This window comes from Temnothorax longispinosus, chromosome 5 (assembly GCF_030848805.1).
Source record: "Temnothorax longispinosus isolate EJ_2023e chromosome 5, Tlon_JGU_v1, whole genome shotgun sequence".
Taxonomy (NCBI): Eukaryota; Metazoa; Arthropoda; class Insecta; order Hymenoptera; family Formicidae; genus Temnothorax; species Temnothorax longispinosus.
The window spans coordinates 23,499,801-23,519,856 of NC_092362.1; the positions used below are offsets into that span (position 1 = coordinate 23,499,801).

A 20,056-nucleotide genomic window follows, 5' to 3' on the forward strand; every position below is an offset into this window, starting at 1 on the left:
AGAGTATGAAAAATTCTGAGATATTTTTCTACCACAGCGAAATGCTAATTTTCTGATTTATCTCAATTATTAAAGTTGTTTTATTCATTTATACTTCAATATAGCTCAGTATACTTCAACTAGTCGGATCCTGTAAAAATTTGTGATAGGGATATCTGTAGAGAAAGAGAGGGAAAAAGAAGTTAGTCGCAACGGCTCAGCTGGTAGCCAACTCTACCTGACTACCTGAGATCGTTTGGCGGGAAGATAACCACTAACCACGTGTTATTTATGTTGTGCCTTGGGAATCTTGGGATATATCTTCGAGTTAAAGATCAGTGACATTTTATTGTAAAATATCAACATGCTTCAAGATTATCTCTTGAAGCACCACACGAAAGACTTGGAAGACATATTAAATGCTACAGAGGCTCACTTATTTTATTCGATATACGTAAAGTAAGTCTTTACAAGCATTTGCTAGGTTAGACTAGTGTGATGTATCTCATTGAGGCTGCGGTCCACTTGACGCTACAAATGCTTTGAAGCGTTTTTCTCCTTCTTTCTTCATTGAACTCGCTGCACTAGTTCAGAGTTCATCTTTTTTACTCCACATTGGAAGGAAACTCTGAACTAGTGCAGCCAGTTCAGAAATAGAAAACAGACCCAAGGATAATTGCCTGCGTAAATCTCTTAAATGTATCAATAAGAATTAATAAAAGTTATAATAATCCCGTAATCGTGTTCTTATCGTATATTAATGACTTTTCAGCTTCGTGTCATTATTTGAGGCTGATGCAGAGAGTGCACAGAAAATCTTACGTAATCCTAAACACTATTTACCACTGTGTAACGAGGCAGCAGTAAAAGCTCAGGAACAACTATGCAAAACTCAGCAAATAGTAAAGACCAGGGTATGAGACTTTATCAGTTATTATTGCATGTGAATTATGTGCATGTTATTTGACTAGAAGCGATTATTTTTATTTTGACGAATAAATCTTGAAGTCTATGTCAATTAAAGTGATATCTACATTTTATCTAATTTATCTTTTATATAATATATTAACCAGAAAGATATTACATTATTGTAAATATTTAAATAGACACAGATATATAATTTCTATACTGTTGTTAATAAATATTAATATATTCTTATCTGGATCTTACTTTATTATACTATATGCAGGTTCACATTCGAATTACCTCAGCACCATTAAAAATCGACGTAGGTAAAATTGGTGAGCTAGTTTCGACATTCGGAATTGTGGTACGCATGTCTCAGCCCACAGTTATGAAATTGAAGAAACGTTTTGTCTGTAGAAAATGCAAGCATATTAATATAGTGAAAGTAGGTGAACTTCATGTTTAACAAAAAGCATGAAATAACAACAAATTACAGTTTAAAGCTAGTGTAATGAAAAGTCTTAATTTTTTCCCTTATAGTTAGAATGGGAAAAACAATTGTTTAGAAATATTAAAAGTTGCGAATCATGTCGTTCTCAAGGTGTGACAGCTTCAACGTCTTTAGAACAAGACGATTGTTCTGATTACCAGGAAATAAAGATTCAGGTACAGAAGAAAACTTAATTTTACTATTAGAAATATGTAAAGTATATTATATACTTGAACAACAATTTTGTATACAGGATAAATGTAAAACAGATACAAGGAGTTGCTATTCGGTGGGTCTGCAAGTAGTTTTGTTGGATGATCTTGTTGACAAATGTAAACCTGGAGACAATGTAGATGTCAGGTTCACAAATTACATATTTTTGTATTTTATCAATGTGTATCTATAATTAATACATAATTTTGGAAAAAAATACCAATATTATAATTAATAAAATCAGAAAATTTGATTTAACGATTAACTTCAGTTATAAATATAAAAATATTTGTAGTGGAGTAGTTATACGAAAATGGGGCACGTTGAAGGTTGGCCATCGCGCGGAAGCTACGACGTTCCTGATGGCAAATAGCATTTCTGTACGCAGGAAAATCACTGACGCAACGTTCTCTACAGGAGAAATAAAAGACACTTTTAGAGCGTATTGGGAACATTATCGAGAGAATGCGTTATCTGGCAGGGATAATATTCTCGCCTCTATTTGTCCACAAGTATATTTAAATTTAATATTCTTAAATATTACACAAAGTAATATTTTATAATTTATATCATTAATATCTCTCAAAAATTTTAATAAACCCATTCTGTTTCTCTTTTGGTTTTCGATAGTTATATGGAATGTATATTGCGAAATTAGCGTTGGCTGTTGTGCTGTGCGGTGGTGTGACGAAAACTAATGAAACGGGAACGCGTATAAGAGGTGAGCCTCATCTTCTTCTGGTCGGTGATCCTGGCACTGGCAAATCACAGTTGCTTCATGTTGCGTCTCGACTGACTACCCGGTCTGTCTTTACAACCGGTGTCGGAAGCACTGCCGCTGGACTTACAGCAGCTGCTGTCAAAGTTAGTACATGTTAAATGCTTTATTTTCATTCATCGTTTTTAGTTAAGTGATCATTTTGTAAATGAGAAAGATAAGATATCTACTGTTAAAAATATATTACAGGATTCGGACGGTTGGCATTTAGAAGCCGGAGCTCTAGTGCTCGCAGACGGAGGTGTGTGTTGCGTGGACGAGTTCATAACAATGAGTTCGCATGATAGAACCTCTGTACACGAAGCGATGGAACAGCAAACGATCTCCATCGCCAAAGCTGGCATGGTGAGCACGCTAAACAGCCGCTGTTCCGTTATTGCAGCCATCAATCCAGACGGTGGATGTTTCACAGGCGAAGAATGGAAAACCTGCTTGGGAAATCCTCTTTTGTCGCGCTTCGATCTGATTCTTCTTCTAAGAGACACTAGAAATCCCGAATGGGACAGATTGACGTCGATTCACATTTTGAAAGCTGCCTGTGAAGACGAAGAAAACAATTCGTAATAATATCCGCATTTCCCTCTCACACAATCGATGTTGCGATCATAGTAATAAAACATATGAAATATTACAGATATTCCGAAGCGTATATGGGTCCTTTGAATTTAACGGGCTTATGGTCGGAAGAGACTCTCTGCGAATATTTCGCACACGTGCGTGCATTAAAGCCAACGTTAACCGAAGACGCAAAAAAGATACTCAGTGCAACTTATCTTCATCATAGATCAGACCCGTATAGAAAGCCTGAGAGAACGACAGTGCGACTCTTAGATAGTCTTATCAGGTAAAGCGAAAAAGTAATCATTTAAATTAGTCATCAATAATAAGCCGAGAGATTCTCTTTTTCGAAAGTTGTTTGTCCTGACTCAATTTCAATTATCGGCGATCTATAACGTCATTGGATATTTTCAGATTAGCTGAAGGCCACGCAAAACTCATGTACCGAACTAAAGTAGAGGTCATTGATGCTGTGACTGCAGCAGAATTGGTTGGAACTACACTATTAAATAGTTCCGATGCCGGTTGTCCATTTCCAACAGATCCAATAGCAACATATCATTTAAAAGGTATATTAGACAATTTACGAAGTAGTATAAATTATATAAAATATTTTAGCATTTTTTATACGATACTAATATTTCAATATTTTTTACAGCAAATGACTTACTCAAAAGGCTTAATTTACAGGAATTGGAACCATACATATAAAGACGTAACTTGCCAATATATCACAATCGAGATTAAAAATTATTTATTTCTAAATTAATGATATTTTTATGATAAATATCTGTTAGACTTGATAATTTTCATAAAACTTCACATTTGATGATTTCGCATAGAAAATTTTATATTTAATATTTATGATTATATCTTTAAAAATTATTTTTAAAAATTTTAATTGTATTAGTTGTATTGTTTATATATATTTATTACCATTATAATACGTGAAGAAATACAAATAAACCGTTGTGTATCTCAGTTCCAACAAATAACATTTGTTAACGCTTTAATTGAAAAAAATTATTATACAAATTTATAAAATTTCCAGTAAAATTCAATCTTCCTTTCTATTAACATGCTTCCTTGTTTTGATAAAAGCCGTTTGATATAAAACAACAATCAGTAAAATGATTTAACATATTGCATAAAAAATAGGAATGTACAGGGTTTCACAGGTTCATAAGAAAGCTATTTGTGAATATTTATAAGTAAGTTAGCATTTATGTTAACGTATTCAACAAATATGAATCAAATTATGTTTTATAATTCAAATCTTGCAGTTATTTGAACTTGGAATAAATTTAATTACTTTCATAACTTATAATATGATCACATTGTCATGAGACTGTGCCACTAAAATATGAAAGCTAGTAAATATAAAGCAATTGTGTAATAATAAAATTATGACGATATGACTGATATTATCAATAGCTCGCTTATATCATTGTAACCTAATTTGAAGATCTCATAAATAAACGTACATGATAAACAGTAATACAAACTAATACATCAAACTTATATAGAGATGTGTATAGTATAATTTTTTCTTTCAACATAAAATATACTTGGAAAGAAATACATACTAGTTTCGAAAGATTTCTTTAGGATATCCGTTGATGCTTCGAAATACTCTTTGCAGTGTTAACTGTACAATTGACGTTAATAATATAACGTACATCAGAGAATAAATTTCATCGTGAAGTATAATGCAATTCATACATAGCAACGTTTCATTGTAAGAATAAAGTTTTTGCAATACATTGCATTTCTATGATTGTATCGTATAATCCATAAATAGTGGAACTAATGAGATCTATCCACTTACTGAATGATGTAAAGCCAGAACATAGTGTTTTTCGTAGAACAAATAAATGGTAGAATCATTTAGTAACGTGGCTGGCTAGCGTTAGCCATTTGCGTGCGAACCGCACTGGCCGCGACATTGCTCGCGGCGTTTTGCACATGCTCGTTTCGCAAAAATGTTGTAGCGAACTCTTGCTGCGCCTTTGTAACACTCGCATCGGAGGTACGATAAATGCGATGGATCTGAAAATAAATAATCTCATTTTAGTTTACTTGAGATCAATATATTAATCTTCACTTTTTTAAATCTTAGTCTATATGTATGTACTATGTACCTTAGAAAGCAGTAAGAGATCACCACCTGCCGCAAGAAGAAAACAAATAGCGACGAAGAGCATAAGAAGACCGACGAAAATACCTTTGGCCGATGAGTCAAACATTCTAACTGCGGTAATTATGCCACTAAAAAATAAAAATATACAATTTGTATTAACATACAAGTGCTTGCACATCGTGCATAAAAAATTAAAGTGTGCAATAACAATATAGTAATACAAATATATTACCAAGTTCCAGCACCAGGAATACCTATAGCCTGGATACCGGTGACGATTAGTTGAAAGAAGAAGACGAAGAAAAAGACCATAAAATTGAAAGAGCTGTCGTTCCTGAAAAATTAAAATAATTAAAATTAATTAATAATTAATAATTAAAATAAATTAAAATAATTTCTAATCCTTAATTTCACTCCTGATTTCTGAAATGTTAAGTGGATTTACTTGAAAGCCCTGTACGCTGGTCTAAACCAGCACATGAAGGAGAATGGAGTGAAGAGTATGAGATACAAGATAGCCAGGCCGAATGTCGAGAAACCCTCGCCACAGAGCATCAAGACGAAGCCTCCAATTACATTCAACAGCAGAACAGAGCCGTGAACTGTAAACAATATTATTAAATAAATATATAATCCATATATAACATTTAAGGAGGTTGGTCAGCGTCCCGTTGCGGGGCAGGCGGCGCGGCAGGGGGAAAGCATATAGATTAGATTTTCGTCGCGTGAAATGAACGAACTTTAGCAAATAAATATGTGGAATGCATTCAATTCCTGTTTCTTAAGGTCTAAAAAGAGTTGTTTATACAATTGAAACCCAAATACGTTATTATCCACGTTGAAATGTGGAAATAATAAATGTGGTCCTGTTTTATTTTTACAATTTCTTGATAACTATCCCCGTGTTCCTTTTTTACTGGTAATGCTGAAAATATATAGTTTGCGTTACGTAACTATAGATTTTCAGTACTGGCAGTGAATATCGGAACACGCCCTAAGGCTGCGGTCCACTTGACGCTACAAATGCTTCGAAGCATTCCTCTTCTCTTTTCTTTCAATGAAGAAAGAAGGAGAAGAAGAACGCTCCAAAGCATTTGTAGCGTTAAGTGGACCGCAGCCAAAGACGAATCATTTCAGTCTTCGGGAAAGTTCTTCCTAAATATGTAAAGAATTATTTGCACCAATTTTCATTAAATTCTTATCATTTTTAATATGCTTTCGAGAGTTACGTTACAGGTTAGGTAACATTTTTACTGTGTCGCCCGTGTATAAGAGAGAGAGACAAGAATATAACTTCAATAATGAATTACTCGACAAACCATGCAGACAATTATCTTCGACTTTGGGATGGACGACAGATTTCCATAGACGAATATTTTCCATAAATTTGAATTAATGGAATTCTTCTTATCAAATTGATATGAGTAACCACCCTCCTTAATAAATATAATATCGTCTACAATTAAACTTACACATCCAGAGGTAATATAATTGCCTCACTGTTTTTTGAAAATCGGTATGAATTTCCACGTCGATATCTTGATAGAAGCATGGCTGAAAACAGCACTTGTCTGGTAACGGCGGCCAATTATTTCGTCTCGCTAAAGCACCAATAAATAATTGTGTAAAGCAATTTTATTTGATATTAAAAATTGTAAAGTATAGATGATATGTACTAACGATAATACGGGGTATTTCTCAATTCCTCTTCCGCCCTGGTTTTCCATTCCGGTTCCACTTGTTGCTAAAATGTATATTAGAATAATTTCTCTTATCTGATCTTAACAAATTCACGTGCTCCACAGATACGTGAAACACATTCAAATAAATATTCAATATAAATTTACATTTGACGGAGGTGACATGGTGCTTCCAAGCGCCGCATTGACTGTTTGCTGGGGAGTACGAGCGTACGCAGGAGGAGGTGCTTCTTGATTAGAAGGTTGAAGCGTAGCGGGTTGCTGCGTCGCACCGACTCCGCCATAGATGGGCGGATTTACTGCTCCTCTGACTTGTGTAGTTCCTTGAGTACCTTGCTCAGCGAAAGGATTGTAATCCTCAAGACCTCTGCTAGCCGGTGTAGAGGTTACTGCTCTTCGTATCGCAGGATCCTATTACATATGTTACATGTGTCAATATCCATTGACATTCCATTTTTAATCTCTTCATAGAATTTCTTATCTTATCTTTTCTTTTGTTCTTATAGATATATAACTGTGTCATTTTAATGTGACACAAAGAAATATATGTATATATGCATACACATTCCAGCAAATTATTATTAAAAAATGCATTTTATTCGAATCGTACTTTTGAAGTGGGATTACAAAATCAAACTATAATCAAATGCGAAAAGGAATAAATATGGAGACATTATACTTTATTGCAGCGTCACAAAATTGCACGCAAAATATAGTGATATCATTAAATATGTATGGCATAATATATAAAACATATGAATATATAAAACATACAGTTATATATATTCAGGCAATTAGATTTTATAATAAGCCATCGGCGTCATATGATAATAAGAAAAGAGGATTGTCAATGCAAGCGGATTATATGCCGACATTAGAATGACACGTCCGATAAATCTTCGGTCGAGTGTCGCAAGTTTCGGTTATTGGCGTAAAAAAAAAATCACTCGATAGGTCGCGATTAAATCCTTCGCGAGCGCGGAATATCGGCGGGGCTGGGCACGATTTACGGCTCGGGGAATTTTTGACAGATACGCGAGCAATATTGGAGCACGGAGCACGGAGCTGCGTGTGTTTCGCTTCTATCACTGTCACGCACATGAGAGTAAAACGCTACTCACCGAGAAGGGATCGTTAATCGTAGGCTCCCCGAAGGGATTCTCGTCAAAGCCGGACATCTCACGTCCTCGTTTTAGCACCGACGACTACGCCTGGGCCGAAACACTCGGGGAGTCCGTACGATTTTGATAATACTCAATTAATCTTATCTAAATCTTGCCTAAACCTGACGAGCCATGATTCCGCCGTTATATACGGTGACGCCGTGGCAGCAGCCGTTCATCTCGGCCCACGTCCATCACTATAGTACCATGGCATGGACACAGTATGCATGGAACTCGATACTATACACAGTATACACTATACCACAGATTAATAGACAGATAGCCAAAATATACTCTTTACCCGGCGAACCAAATTGTAACAGAGTTATTTCCGTTAATGAATGCGAACAAACATTATCGATTGACATAATACAGTCATAATATTTTTATTACAATACTGATTTTTCGCATATGTTAACAATTGGTGTTTGAAACTCGCGCGGAATACTACCAATTTTAATATGGTGCTGCATTCTATGCTAGCTTTCACTGAAGAACCTCATGCAGTAACTACTCTTAAGATAAAGCGGGTCATTTTCGGACGAAGTCGCGGTAACAGTCGATAAGTCGCGTCGTTAAAGCTATTTTCTGTAACTCCCCACACAGCAAGTTATACATAGAAGTTATATGTATATACATGTACAATATTAAATAGCGCTATATACACATTTATTTCTTACTTTCCAACAATAAAGAAGTTTAAAGTTTTGACTTTCATTAAAAGTAAAGTTAAACTGCAAATTTAAGTTATCATCCTTTAATTATTCTGGCGAAGTAAAAGTTATTCGGTACAAATATAAAATTTAAATATCAATAGAATTTATCGTTAAAGTTGTACAGAAGTTATTTACACTATGTATGTATACAATATTAAATAAAAATTGTCGTTAATAAATATATCGAATAGCTATGTGTCTTATTATTTTAAAAGCTTTGATCGCTGCTGCATTTTCCGAAACTTTTAAAGCAAATATTTAATGCGCGAGAAAACAGACGAAGCTTTTTAGTGTGAACCAATAAATCAAATGGAAGAAAAATTGATCAGAAACATTCACGATAGGTATACCGCGATTGCGATTTGCAATACACGTAGGTTTTATAAAATGCACTCTTGGTTTCTATCAAGCGAAACCTTATTGCTAATTGCTACTATTAATAATTACTATTTATACGATAACAAATATATGAATAAACATATACAATATATGATAGATCGAATTCTTTTCTAATTTTTATTTAATGCACATTTTAATGATGTCCTAAAATGACGTTAATGACAATTATATATAATTCTTTCATTAAAAGTAAAGTTAAACTGCAAATTTAAGTTATCTTTTAATTATTCTGGCGAAGTAAAAACTGAATGATTTCAATTAACAAAAGATTCTTCTTAACGTACCTAAAAAACTGAAAGAGAAATAGAGTATTAACATGCAATCTTAATCCCACTTTATAATGTCATACCGAAAGGTCATTGCACCTCAATGTACCTTGACGTGTGTTAAATTACACGCTTGCAGACTTGAATATTCGTACGAACGCCGTACATAGAAGAATGACAATATGATTTACCACCATGCCTGACGCAGGCGCACCTCTTGCGATTCGATAATAGATAAAGCAACGTTATGGTAGCGGAACTGCCAGTCGCTATGCGCTTAGCCTACCGCGTTAACTGCTTTTTTTTCTTTTTTCACCAGTACGTTAAATTCGCGTGTTAAATCCGTGAATTAATAGTTGATAAATAAGAGTGATTAATAAAACGATCGTTATTCTCGTGCGTGGCTATGAGATGGATGAGGAGCGCGTGAATATTTTCACAAATGTATTGCTTATTATAATATATTGCTTCGTGCTCGCGTCTAACTAAAAACATTTTTTCCTTCAAACTGTCATAAAAATTTCACTACTTTTATTACATTTAATTATATAATTTTACATAAGAATATATTGTAACTTCATGTTAGATAAAATGCATTCAGAATGACATATCGACACAATTGTTATTTATTACGTCAAAAATACATAATAAAAATGCTGTAAACTTAAAATTAAAATTAAAAATTCCTTTTCTTAAAAATTAAAATTTTTTTTATAGATTTCGTAACTTCTAAATTTTTGTTAAATGAAACGGATCAATTCTGTCACTCGATTGTAGAATGGATGTAAGCTCGTTGGTCCCGGCGGGACTTCAAGGAGGGCAAACAGACGCGTGCGAGGTTCAAGCGGGATATAATAAGTTTTCGGAAAACTTACGAAGATTCACACCGCAGGCTATACAGTGTGCCATTTTTTGCGGCGGGTCCAGATGCAAATATGAGAATCCAAAGGCCTGGCCGGCTGTTCACATGGCAATACAGAACATCTTTTCGCATTGGTGAGCGCTACAACCGTTTGTTGAATTTTAATACAATGATAAAAATAAGAAGAAAATAATAATAATATTATTATTATTATTATTACTGGTGATTAACAAGCAAAAATAAAATTTTGTCGACCAAAGTATGGCCACTGCTTCTTAATAAATTAATAGTAAAATAACTTTAAATAATGCTTCGTTTAAAACATAAAAATAACGAAACGTGTAATATTAGATATTTAACGAGTATCAATTATATCAACTGCCATATAGATTTGCTAACAGTAATTACTAACTATAATATCATTAGATATACATGTATTCATTCACTTATATAGTTCTGAACTTTATTCTAATATCATTCGGCAATATTTATAAGTCGTTCGATAATTTGTATCGACTTAAAGGCGCATACTGTGTATCAGAGACATTTTCTTATTGACATTCTGTCGGAGTATCGCTCAATTGCAACAGAAAATTTTATTTAGATCAAACATACATTTGACATATTAATATGCGTTCCATTGCATCAGTATAAATAATTAGTCAGAGTAAGTAATCAGAAATTTGTATCAATTTTCGATCTAAATTGTTTAATCATTTAAATATTTTAGGGTGACTGACGATGTCCTTGCGATGGCACGACCCAATACCGCGATGATAATAAAGAAAGATATAATTGCCCAATTCCAAGGATGGAGTATAAAAACCATAATAAACCTGCAGACACCTGGCGAACACGCGAGTTGCGGTGGTCAACTAGAAGAGAGCGGCTTTACATATGATCCTAACATTTTTATGAAAAACGGCAGTAAGTAAAACGCTTATTAAAAAATCCGTTTACACAAGAAAAGTGTCAAATGAAGACTTATATACTCGTATAGGTATAGGTATACGCAAGAATTTATAATCTTGAGATATTGTGTTTATAAACAAAGAAAATTTGCTTGAATGAAGTCATTTATACAGTTCAACTAATAATAAGAAAAAAAAAGTTGAAATAAAAAGTTAAAATTCTTATAAGATTACAGATTCCTGGCGTACTGTTTATAAATCTTGATTTGACACTTCTCTTTTTCTATGTACAATTTCATTAATTGCCATAAACTCATTGCTCATTAAGAATAAATAAAGAAAAGTATTGATTTTGTTTCTTAAAATATATCTTTGGAATAAAAACAAATCACAAACGTAGAAAGTTTTAACTTATAATTTAATCATTTTCTTAAACCCTTTAATTAATATTACATTTATTTTTAATATTCTTTGCTACTGGTGGATAAGTTGAAGCAATATTAATATTTCAACAAAAATCGTTCATGCTATCATACATATAACAAATGTAACATTTAAAAAGTTATTTACTCAAATCAATCTTATTGTATCGCATTTCGCATTTATATGATAATATATAGATTATATATGAGAATGACGGAGAAATAAAACGGCGACGAATTTTACTTTCAAATTAGCAAGAATAGTTTGTCCTTGTGCTAAACGCATGTAGAATCGTGATGTGGGAGCATTTCTCCCCCAATCCTAACAACCACCAGTTAGATCGAAGAGGTTCACAATATAACATGCAATGCAGCAAAAGCGTATATCTATAAGTAGAAAGAAAAGTTCCGGAATAACGTTTTGTTTGCCGCTCGTATTCCCTCTACCACAGGAAAGTTTTAGGCATCAAGCTGTCTTTCAAATACCGATCACGCGAAAATCTTTGTTGTAGTTTATTATTATAACTTCGCCCTGAAGGATTATGGTAGCGCCACGATGGGAAAGCTTTTGGACATGGTCAAGGTTGTGGCCTTCGCCGTGCAAGAAGGAAGAGTGGCCATTCACTGTCATGCCGGTAAATCGATTTTTCGTGCGATGCACTTGACCCAATTGCATCCCCTGCAGCTATCATGGCTTTTTGAATGTATAATCATGTGAGATGTGGACGCATAAATTAGTCTACGGAAACATCTTTTTTTTTTTAATTCAGGATTGCGAAAAATCTTATTCAATTCCTTTGTTCGAGGATACATATTTCTCTAATTTATTACATCTATTTAATGTCATTTAATCGTGATTCTCGTATGATTGTTACTTACAATTAGATCCTTTTGCATATTATTGATATATTTAAAAATATTTTTCAAAAATTTGTATTAACAAAAAATGTATGTTATAATGTATGTACTATATATAATATATGTTGTAATATGATGTTATAAAATATTATCCTTAAAAATAACAATATATTTATAGTCCGAATACATAATATTCAATATTAAGCAAAATGATATACTTTTCTTAAAAGTAACAATTATATAACATATTTTTCCATATTTATTACTTAGCTTAAAACTTATTAATATCTTCTCTTTATTATTTATTAAAAGTTGTTAAATATCATAGATTTTATTGACCGCTATATTTTTGCTATTTATTTACCAATTTTCTATGTTAATTTTACTAAAATTTTTGTTAAATAGCTTGTATGCGCATCTTTATAGCGGATCTGTAAGTTTCAAACGTATCGATTTAAGCAATAATTAAAGAGAATTTATCGTGTATGATATTATCGTGCTGCATTGCATGCATACAAATCGACTGACGTATATACATATATCGGTACCGTACATTCGAATCTTTACGCTGCACACGCGAATAACTTTTATCAAATACCAGAGGCAGGAAAGACTAATCTCAAGTAATGCACGGTAAAATTTAATTTACAAGTTAATAATATGTGTGATATAATGTGTTCAGTATTTTGCGTTAATTGTTTTATGCTTTGCATTATCCGCTTAACACACAAATGCTATTTTAAGAATTACATTACTAATAAAAAGATTTAAAACTTCCTTGTTATAAATAAACAATTTTTTACTAAGTAATCAATATTTAAATTATTTCTTCAAATATGATGAAACTCTACGTCTCAATAATTGTTGAATAATTATTTGGTTAAAAAGAATTTGATTTATGAGAAAACCAGTGCTAGTTATTGCATGATTTATATAATATAATTACGTAATTCGGTTAAAGTATAACTATTGGCAATTACATTAAAGACAATAAAGTAAATTTGCGTTCCACTTAACATAATTTATTAGCTTCACGGACGTTGCCGCGTCGCCAGGGAGTTCCATTTCATTAAAGCATAAAATGCGGGTGAAGCGATAAGCGATTTCCAACGTAATAGTTATATTTTTAGAGGACGATATGTATACATTGTATACTTTTAAATAATGTATATGATAAAGAAAATATCCATTTCGATATGTGGAAGGCTACATCGGAATGTAATTGTGAAATTATTGTGTGCTGGAAGTTAGAGATATAATCACGAGGCCGTAAAAAATAAATGGATAATCTTCTTGTGCTGGATTATACATGTAGAAATTGTTATCTAAATGGAATTGTCTGTCTCTGTATACATTAAGTAATGATTTTTTATGTTACTTGATTATAAGTTTTATGCTGCTTGGTTAAGCTAAAGTTGTCAAGTTTTTATCAAATAACGAAGTAAAGTTAACATTATATAAATTGATGTATAACCAATTTTTTTTTAATATTTTGTCTTTTATTTTTTTTTTTTTTTTTTTTTTTTTTTAAATAACCTGTATATTTTGTACTTTTTCTCTATCAAATATTAATTCGATATTTTTAATTAAATATTAGTGTATTAAAATATAAAAGATACAAATTTTAAAGATATAATCGACAATAATCGATTATATAAGACAATAATTGAAAGGTGAATTTTATGCTATAGAAATCCATTATTATTCAAAGCGGCGTTTTAAGGACACATGCGGGGTTGGCTATCTATTCTGATCGATCGATCAGTTTCTTCATAATGGCTACTTCGAAACTATCGCAAGTTCACAATCACTTGTAAAAAAAATTAATACTGGTTTATATAAAAAGTCATATGTATGGAATAAAATTGCAAAGATTGCAAAAAATTCTAATTTCAGAGAATTAATTAGTCTCAGAGAATTAATATATGTATAATTACGTCTTCTTGAATCATTTGACTGTCAAAAACAAAATAAGAGACAAGTATGATATATTATTATTAATTGTAATTCTAGTATTTTCATGATTACATTAATCATCATTTTGTGAATTAAAATTGATAAGATCAGATCAGATGTAGCAGAAGGATTTAGATAACAAGGTGAATATAACGAGCGCGATTAGGAAAGTTAAATTACAGGATTTATCGCGGTCAGTTGGATTGATCAGCTTACTCTGCAACTCCAGAAACGTCTTGTGTGCATGCTACGTGACTTAATTATAGAAGGAAAACGTATAGATCCGAGTATTGTTAACGTCAGTCAGATATCATCTATCAAATATACCATATATGCAGAGTACAAATTTTCGCTTTTTATAAGACTACAATTGACATTTCTGTTTTCAGTTGCGACATTTATTAATGTAAAACTTTTTGAATTGATAAACTAATGTTTTATCACTAACACGATTGTTCGATTACCTAACGTGACTGTTCTTTCTATTCTGGGAATCTAAAATGCGAAGAATGCTTTCGATTATAGTTAGTATGTGCGCTTCCTTCATTCTATTTCATATCTTATACTAAAATCTTACGTAAAATATACTTATACTAAAATCTTACACGTAATCTTAAATTGCGATCGCTTCTCTTCATTTCCATGATAAATGTTATCAAACATCGTTAGAAACACTTTTACAATTAATTCGTTTTTTAGACAATTATACATAACATTACTGAGTTATTATAATCAAGAGTAATCTTTTATTTGCGCTACGATCCCTATACTTATTTTACATATACTTTGCTTGCTTGCTTGCTTGTCATCTGATTAATGAGTCAGCAATTAAGCTGACAGCAAAACAATATGCCGAAAGTATTTTATTTTCAGGTCTCGGTAGAACTGGCGTTCTGATAGCGTGCTACCTTATTTACAGTCTTCGTGTAAGAGCAAACGATGCCATTAGATTTGTCCGCATGAAGCGTCCCTCCGCCATACAAACGCGCGGGCAAATAATTTGCATCCAAGAATTCGAGCACGTCGTGCTTCCGCAAATGATAGTATTCCCTTTGTACAGTACAACGGGGGATCGCAAGCCCTACAGCCTTCAATCGTACCTGAAAAAGCAATACAACATGTTACACGGATATGAGCAGCGCACCTTCAAGCACATTCCAAAAGTGCGGGGCATTCTGTTTCTTTTTTCACAATTTACTTATGTAATGTTAGATTATTTTATTAAATCTTGTAATTCTTTTATATCTATAATTAAATAATCACTTAATTAATTTTCTTTAAATTTAATTTAGTTATGGATAAAATTGAATTTATACATTCTCCATGTTTTTATTTGCAATTCTTATTAATAAATATGATGTCGGAATTAAGTTCTTGAAATTTGATTTTTGAAGAATAAAAATACAACTAAGTAAAGAGTAAAGAGATATCTTCGATTTATTTTAAACTTGTTTTAATGTGTAATTTTATTTGTCTCTCTCTAATAGTTACAATTCTGTTGTATTATTACATAAACAAAAGTGTACATAAAATTGTAGCTGCTCGATTTAATTATAATAACTATGTATTTCTTAGATCGTTTTTATTATTTGCGAGCGAATACTACAGCTCTGCGACTGTCAGGAAGACAATTCGCCTTCCGAGATTGCATACACGGTTTCCAACGTACCTTTTACGCAAAAGTTCATTTGCCACGTATTGGAGAAATTCCGTGACAGCAAGGGTAATATGCGGCACTCCTATTCCTGGGCGGAATCCCTCACGGACTCCTACGAATACTCAAGTGAGAAGTATTACATGCAATGTAATAATTAAGCAATTCTCTCTCTATGACATCCAATTAATTTTCATCCGTTCCTGGATTAAATAATTGAATTACTTGTCAAAATTCCACAACTTTTGATTCACACGTATAATTTCTATTGATTAATGTAAATATATATCTGTACATGTAATGTTCACAATTCTAATCCTTCTTTTGATTAAATATAAAGTAAATATTTTGTAAAATTTTGATACACTGAAAAAAAGGTTTGGTTATAATAACCTAAGGCTTGGTGAAATAGCTTCAACTAAAGGATTTAGTGATTATGACGAAATATTTGGTTAATGTTAACAAATTTGGCTAATGTTAACAAATTCGGTTAACATTAACCAAATATTTCGTCATAATTACTAAACCCTTTAGTTGAAGCTATTTCACCAAGCCTTAGGTTATTCTAACCAAACTTTTTTTCAGTGTATTTTTCAAGTATATTTCTTAACTGATTTACTAATTATATCTTGAGACATTATATGCATCTATATTTATAAAAAAGGTATATATTTTAGCTTTCACAAAAGCGTGCAGCAGTAGTCAGGGATCGTCCCGAGGTACCTGCGATGATATAGGAAGATTGAGCGATGTATTTTGCATGTCACCGGATACTCCTTCCTGCGACTCCACATTTCCAGGTATTACTATTGATAAATTCAACTGTAGATTGGTCGATATCCTTAACTCCACGCCTATATCGACGATACCTCGCTAAAACAGTGGGTATATATCTGACAAGAGGATCTTATTCTGCGACAGGTCTGGACGACACTTGCGTGGATGACGTCCTAGGCGATGGCATTCACGATCAGGATCTGCTTGATAACGACTGTTACAAGGAAATTCAGTCGCACATGGACTTAAGGCACGTCTCCCGCAATGATTACGAAAAGGTGACTGCCGAAGAAGCTATCAAAGCGCTCATCAGAGATAGCGCCTCACTTCCTGATATCATAAAGAAACGTTTGCAGAATTATCAGGTGCATTTTACATACTTAATGTACAAGAAAAATGTTTTTATATACTGCACTGTTAAATTCGTAATGTCAAATTGGATTCAATTTGAGTCATTATACCTATTAACCATTTCTATAGGCCGTCACTTCATAACTCAAAACATATTGTTAACTTAACTAAAACAATGGAGTAATTTTACAATGTATGTACAACGATTATAAGCGTGTGCATTATAATTACCCTACGCATGTACATAGGAACGTTCATTCAGTTTCTTCAAGATATATGCAATTGCTTGAATGTCTACGCTTATAATAACTAGCCCTAGAATCGCGTGTACAGCATGATCTACATGCTCATGAAATGAATCAATTTAGTGTACATCGCGGATATACTATGTGTGTAACACGTATTATGTGTAATTCTATTTTTAAAACTGTAATAAAGTCGCAAATATTAATTCTAGTTCAGTTAAAGATGCAATTATTATTCATATATACAACATATCATTTACAATGCATCTACAGCAAATCGATTCGAATATGCAGTTGGAAAATAATAACCAAAATTTTAAAAGAAAAATAGAAATGTCTTCATTCTTGGTTTGCGAAGCATAGAGTGATTTGTTTGTTGAAAAAATATAACGTAATAATACACAATTTTAGTAAATTATGTAAATCTTAACTGCAAATAGTAAAGTGTAATAACAATTTGGCTGATATTTTCTTTTAAAAACGTAATAACGTAATAATATATTGATAACGCTATGTGTTGTTATAATAAACATATTAGTGTCAATATTAAAAAAATTGAAAATATCTTTTCAGATTGACTTGAATCATCGATGTACTGCTTGGCAGCGATTAGAATTGGAAACTGATTTGGAGTTATTATCGACATTACTGTTCGAATGGTTGGAAAATCTTAAACATCCCCTTCTTGATGTTGACAGCTTCAGTTACATTGTCGCGTGGAGTTCGAAGCCGCAGCGATGCCTTGGAAAGTTACCCGTCTATGCAAGATATTTATTAGAATACCTTTTGCGATTCGTTACTCGCTTAAGGCCTGTGACAGCTGAAAGTCAGAGTTTAATTACCAAAAGGCTAATAGCGGCACTGACGCAGCAAAAAATTTGGATCAAAAATTGTTTTCACCCACCAAGTATGTAAATATTTTAATTGATTGTAATTTCTAATTAACAGTTGCTTTATTAGATAACACGATAAATATTAAATAATGCAAAGTTATATATAATTAGGATTATGTAATCTTCAAAAAAGTCCAAAGTTCAATATTTGCTTAAAGATGTTTAAAGACACTCGATATAATTGCGCCCTGTCCTGTTCCATCAGTTCTATACCTCATTTGCGTCATATCGCGATCCCCAGAAATATCGATTTGCTTCACACAGTGCCTCACACAGTGCCGCCTTTATCCTATTTATATTTCAGCATCAATAATCATAGTGTCATGTCACGACAGTAAAAGGGCATAAATTCATATAGACTTTTGTCACTCTATCGCTATCGAATCGATTAATCCCAATAGAAAAATATAGCGTAACATTTTCTGACATCGTTAAAACTTGTGTTTTAGGTAAACATTTCCAGAAACTGCGACGCGGCACCGCTGGTAAGCTTAACGAATTCTTTGTTCGCCTGATGAACTTGATAGAGGAAGTTAACACTCAAGGACTGGACAAGCCTCCATGGGCGTCCAAGTGGGAACTGTTATCTAATCATTTGCGGGATATAGATAATCAAAAGAACAACGGATGAGTGTGACAAATTTTACCCGGTTTAGCATTCCGATGGATTTTTTTTCTATAATTGCCAACGATATAGATAGACGTCTAATCTTTCTTTTTCACCAGGTATGGACAAAACATAATAATTTATAAATTATGCAAGTCGTTCGCAATATATTAACAATTTTCTTGGTAAAGCAGTGAAAAAAATGTCTTGTCTGTAATAGCAGCTGCAGATAACCGTCTATAGGCAGGTTTCAATAGACTAAACTAAGGAATTAAAGGATGAATTTTCTAATATAAAATAGAATATATAATGGATAATACCTTTGTTACTGTATTTTAATATTGAAAATCATTTATACTCTGCCTGCGAAAAGTTTGACAATCGCGCACTGCGGCATATACTGTTTGTAATCGAGCACTGTTATTATTTCAAACAAAGATTTAGACAAATCGACTTCCAATATTATCAACGTGAATTTATAGCTTGCTTAAAACTTGAGAATTATAGTACGCGAATAATTATAGTACGGATCTAGCTTTCAATCAACTCTGAATGTTAACTACGATTTTATAATTATAAATCTATAATTATTATTTTTACAATGAAATATTCTATGTGATTTGATTTTTGAAGGGAATCTTAACATATATAATAATAATTGCGTTAGTTTTATGTAAACGACTTTAACAAATAAAAATATTTTAGCAGTAATAGTAAGTGAATATTATATGCAAATCACTAATCTTATAACAATCTTTGTCATTAAAGAAAAAGAAGTATATATAATTAATATCCAATAATCTAACAACTCGAAAACAATTATATAGAAACAAAAAAATATTACCGTATAAATGTGTATGACAAAAAATAATTGTAAATTATAAATACTGCATTCTCTAACTTAAAACATTCAATTGTTTATTGCATTTTGTTTGAATTCATCAAATATTAATTTGATAATAATAAAATCATTATTGCACGGAAATAAAACCGTAAATACTTTATGAAGATGTCGCTATACATTGCTCGCAATTAAATTAAGATTTTTTTAAACTTACGATTAATAATAACAACATATTACAACATATAACAACATATTGTTATCAGCTGTGGATGAAGTTACTTCAACTGTAGGTAAAGTTGTTGCAAAATCTTTCACTATTTGTTTCATCGTGATTTTGTAACAGTTTCTACATGTGCTCATTGCATTAA

General features: G+C 32.3%; 3 protein-coding genes across 6 annotated transcripts; 2 read left to right on the forward strand and 1 right to left on the reverse strand.

Annotated features, from left to right (window-relative positions):
- The first annotated feature begins 6 nt into the window (after positions 1-6).
- Positions 7-3,909, forward strand: LOC139812888 (DNA helicase MCM9). Its single transcript, XM_071778000.1, has 11 exons — positions 7-438; positions 752-893; positions 1,169-1,330; positions 1,426-1,551; positions 1,629-1,735; positions 1,884-2,100; positions 2,219-2,452; positions 2,556-2,926; positions 3,001-3,210; positions 3,339-3,493; positions 3,583-3,909. The coding sequence occupies exons 1-11, from the start codon at positions 344-346 to the stop codon at positions 3,633-3,635; spliced, it is 1,872 nt and encodes a 623-aa protein (XP_071634101.1). The 5' UTR covers positions 7-343; the 3' UTR covers positions 3,636-3,909.
- Positions 3,901-8,111, reverse strand: Scamp (secretory carrier membrane protein). Its single transcript, XM_071778001.1, has 8 exons — positions 7,886-8,111; positions 6,912-7,175; positions 6,745-6,808; positions 6,537-6,665; positions 5,510-5,666; positions 5,297-5,398; positions 5,066-5,192; positions 3,901-4,973 (listed from the first exon to the last, which is right to left on the reverse strand). The coding sequence occupies exons 1-8, from the start codon at positions 7,940-7,942 to the stop codon at positions 4,812-4,814; spliced, it is 1,062 nt and encodes a 353-aa protein (XP_071634102.1). The 5' UTR covers positions 7,943-8,111; the 3' UTR covers positions 3,901-4,811.
- Positions 8,112-9,553: 1,442 nt separating this feature from the next.
- Positions 9,554-19,555, forward strand: LOC139813988 (uncharacterized). 4 transcript variants are annotated; one of them, XR_011732305.1, is made up of 11 exons: positions 9,555-9,752; positions 10,086-10,304; positions 10,901-11,097; positions 12,016-12,138; positions 15,191-15,480; positions 15,893-16,100; positions 16,649-16,771; positions 16,893-17,113; positions 17,918-18,251; positions 18,687-18,963; positions 19,065-19,555. XR_011732305.1 is itself a non-coding variant. In XM_071779931.1 (10 exons), exons 2-10 carry the CDS (start codon positions 10,087-10,089, stop codon positions 18,866-18,868), a joined length of 1,896 nt encoding a protein of 631 aa, XP_071636032.1. In that variant the 5' UTR covers positions 9,555-9,752; positions 10,026-10,086; the 3' UTR covers positions 18,869-19,555. The 4 variants fall into 4 exon arrangements, 3 of the variants coding, with proteins under 3 accessions (XP_071636033.1, XP_071636032.1, XP_071636030.1); XM_071779931.1 differs by having other exon boundaries at positions 10,026-10,304; positions 18,687-19,555; XM_071779929.1 differs by having other exon boundaries at positions 18,687-19,555.
- The last annotated feature ends 501 nt before the right edge of the window (positions 19,556-20,056 follow it).

Excerpts from the sequence above, each read along its gene's own strand:
- Scamp (XM_071778001.1), bottom strand. The coding sequence starts at position 7,942 with ATGTCCGGCTTTGACGAGAATCCCTTCGGGGAGCCTACGATTAACGAT. Across the intron at positions 6,809-6,911 it reads CCATGTCACCTCCGTCAAAT|CAACAAGTGGAACCGGAATG; the intron begins GTAAATTTATAT and ends TATACATTTTAG. Across the intron at positions 5,667-6,536 it reads ATTATATTACCTCTGGATGT|TTCACGGCTCTGTTCTGCTG; the intron begins GTAAGTTTAATT and ends TATTGTTTACAG.
- LOC139812888 (XM_071778000.1), top strand. The coding sequence starts at position 344 with ATGCTTCAAGATTATCTCTTGAAGCACCACACGAAAGACTTGGAAGAC. Across the intron at positions 2,453-2,555 it reads TTACAGCAGCTGCTGTCAAA|GATTCGGACGGTTGGCATTT; the intron begins GTTAGTACATGT and ends AATATATTACAG. Across the intron at positions 3,494-3,582 it reads AGCAACATATCATTTAAAAG|CAAATGACTTACTCAAAAGG; the intron begins GTATATTAGACA and ends TATTTTTTACAG.
- LOC139813988 (XM_071779931.1), top strand. The coding sequence starts at position 10,087 with ATGGATGTAAGCTCGTTGGTCCCGGCGGGACTTCAAGGAGGGCAAACA. Across the intron at positions 10,305-10,900 it reads CAGAACATCTTTTCGCATTG|GGTGACTGACGATGTCCTTG; the intron begins GTGAGCGCTACA and ends TAAATATTTTAG. Across the intron at positions 12,139-15,190 it reads GGCCATTCACTGTCATGCCG|GTCTCGGTAGAACTGGCGTT; the intron begins GTAAATCGATTT and ends TTTTATTTTCAG.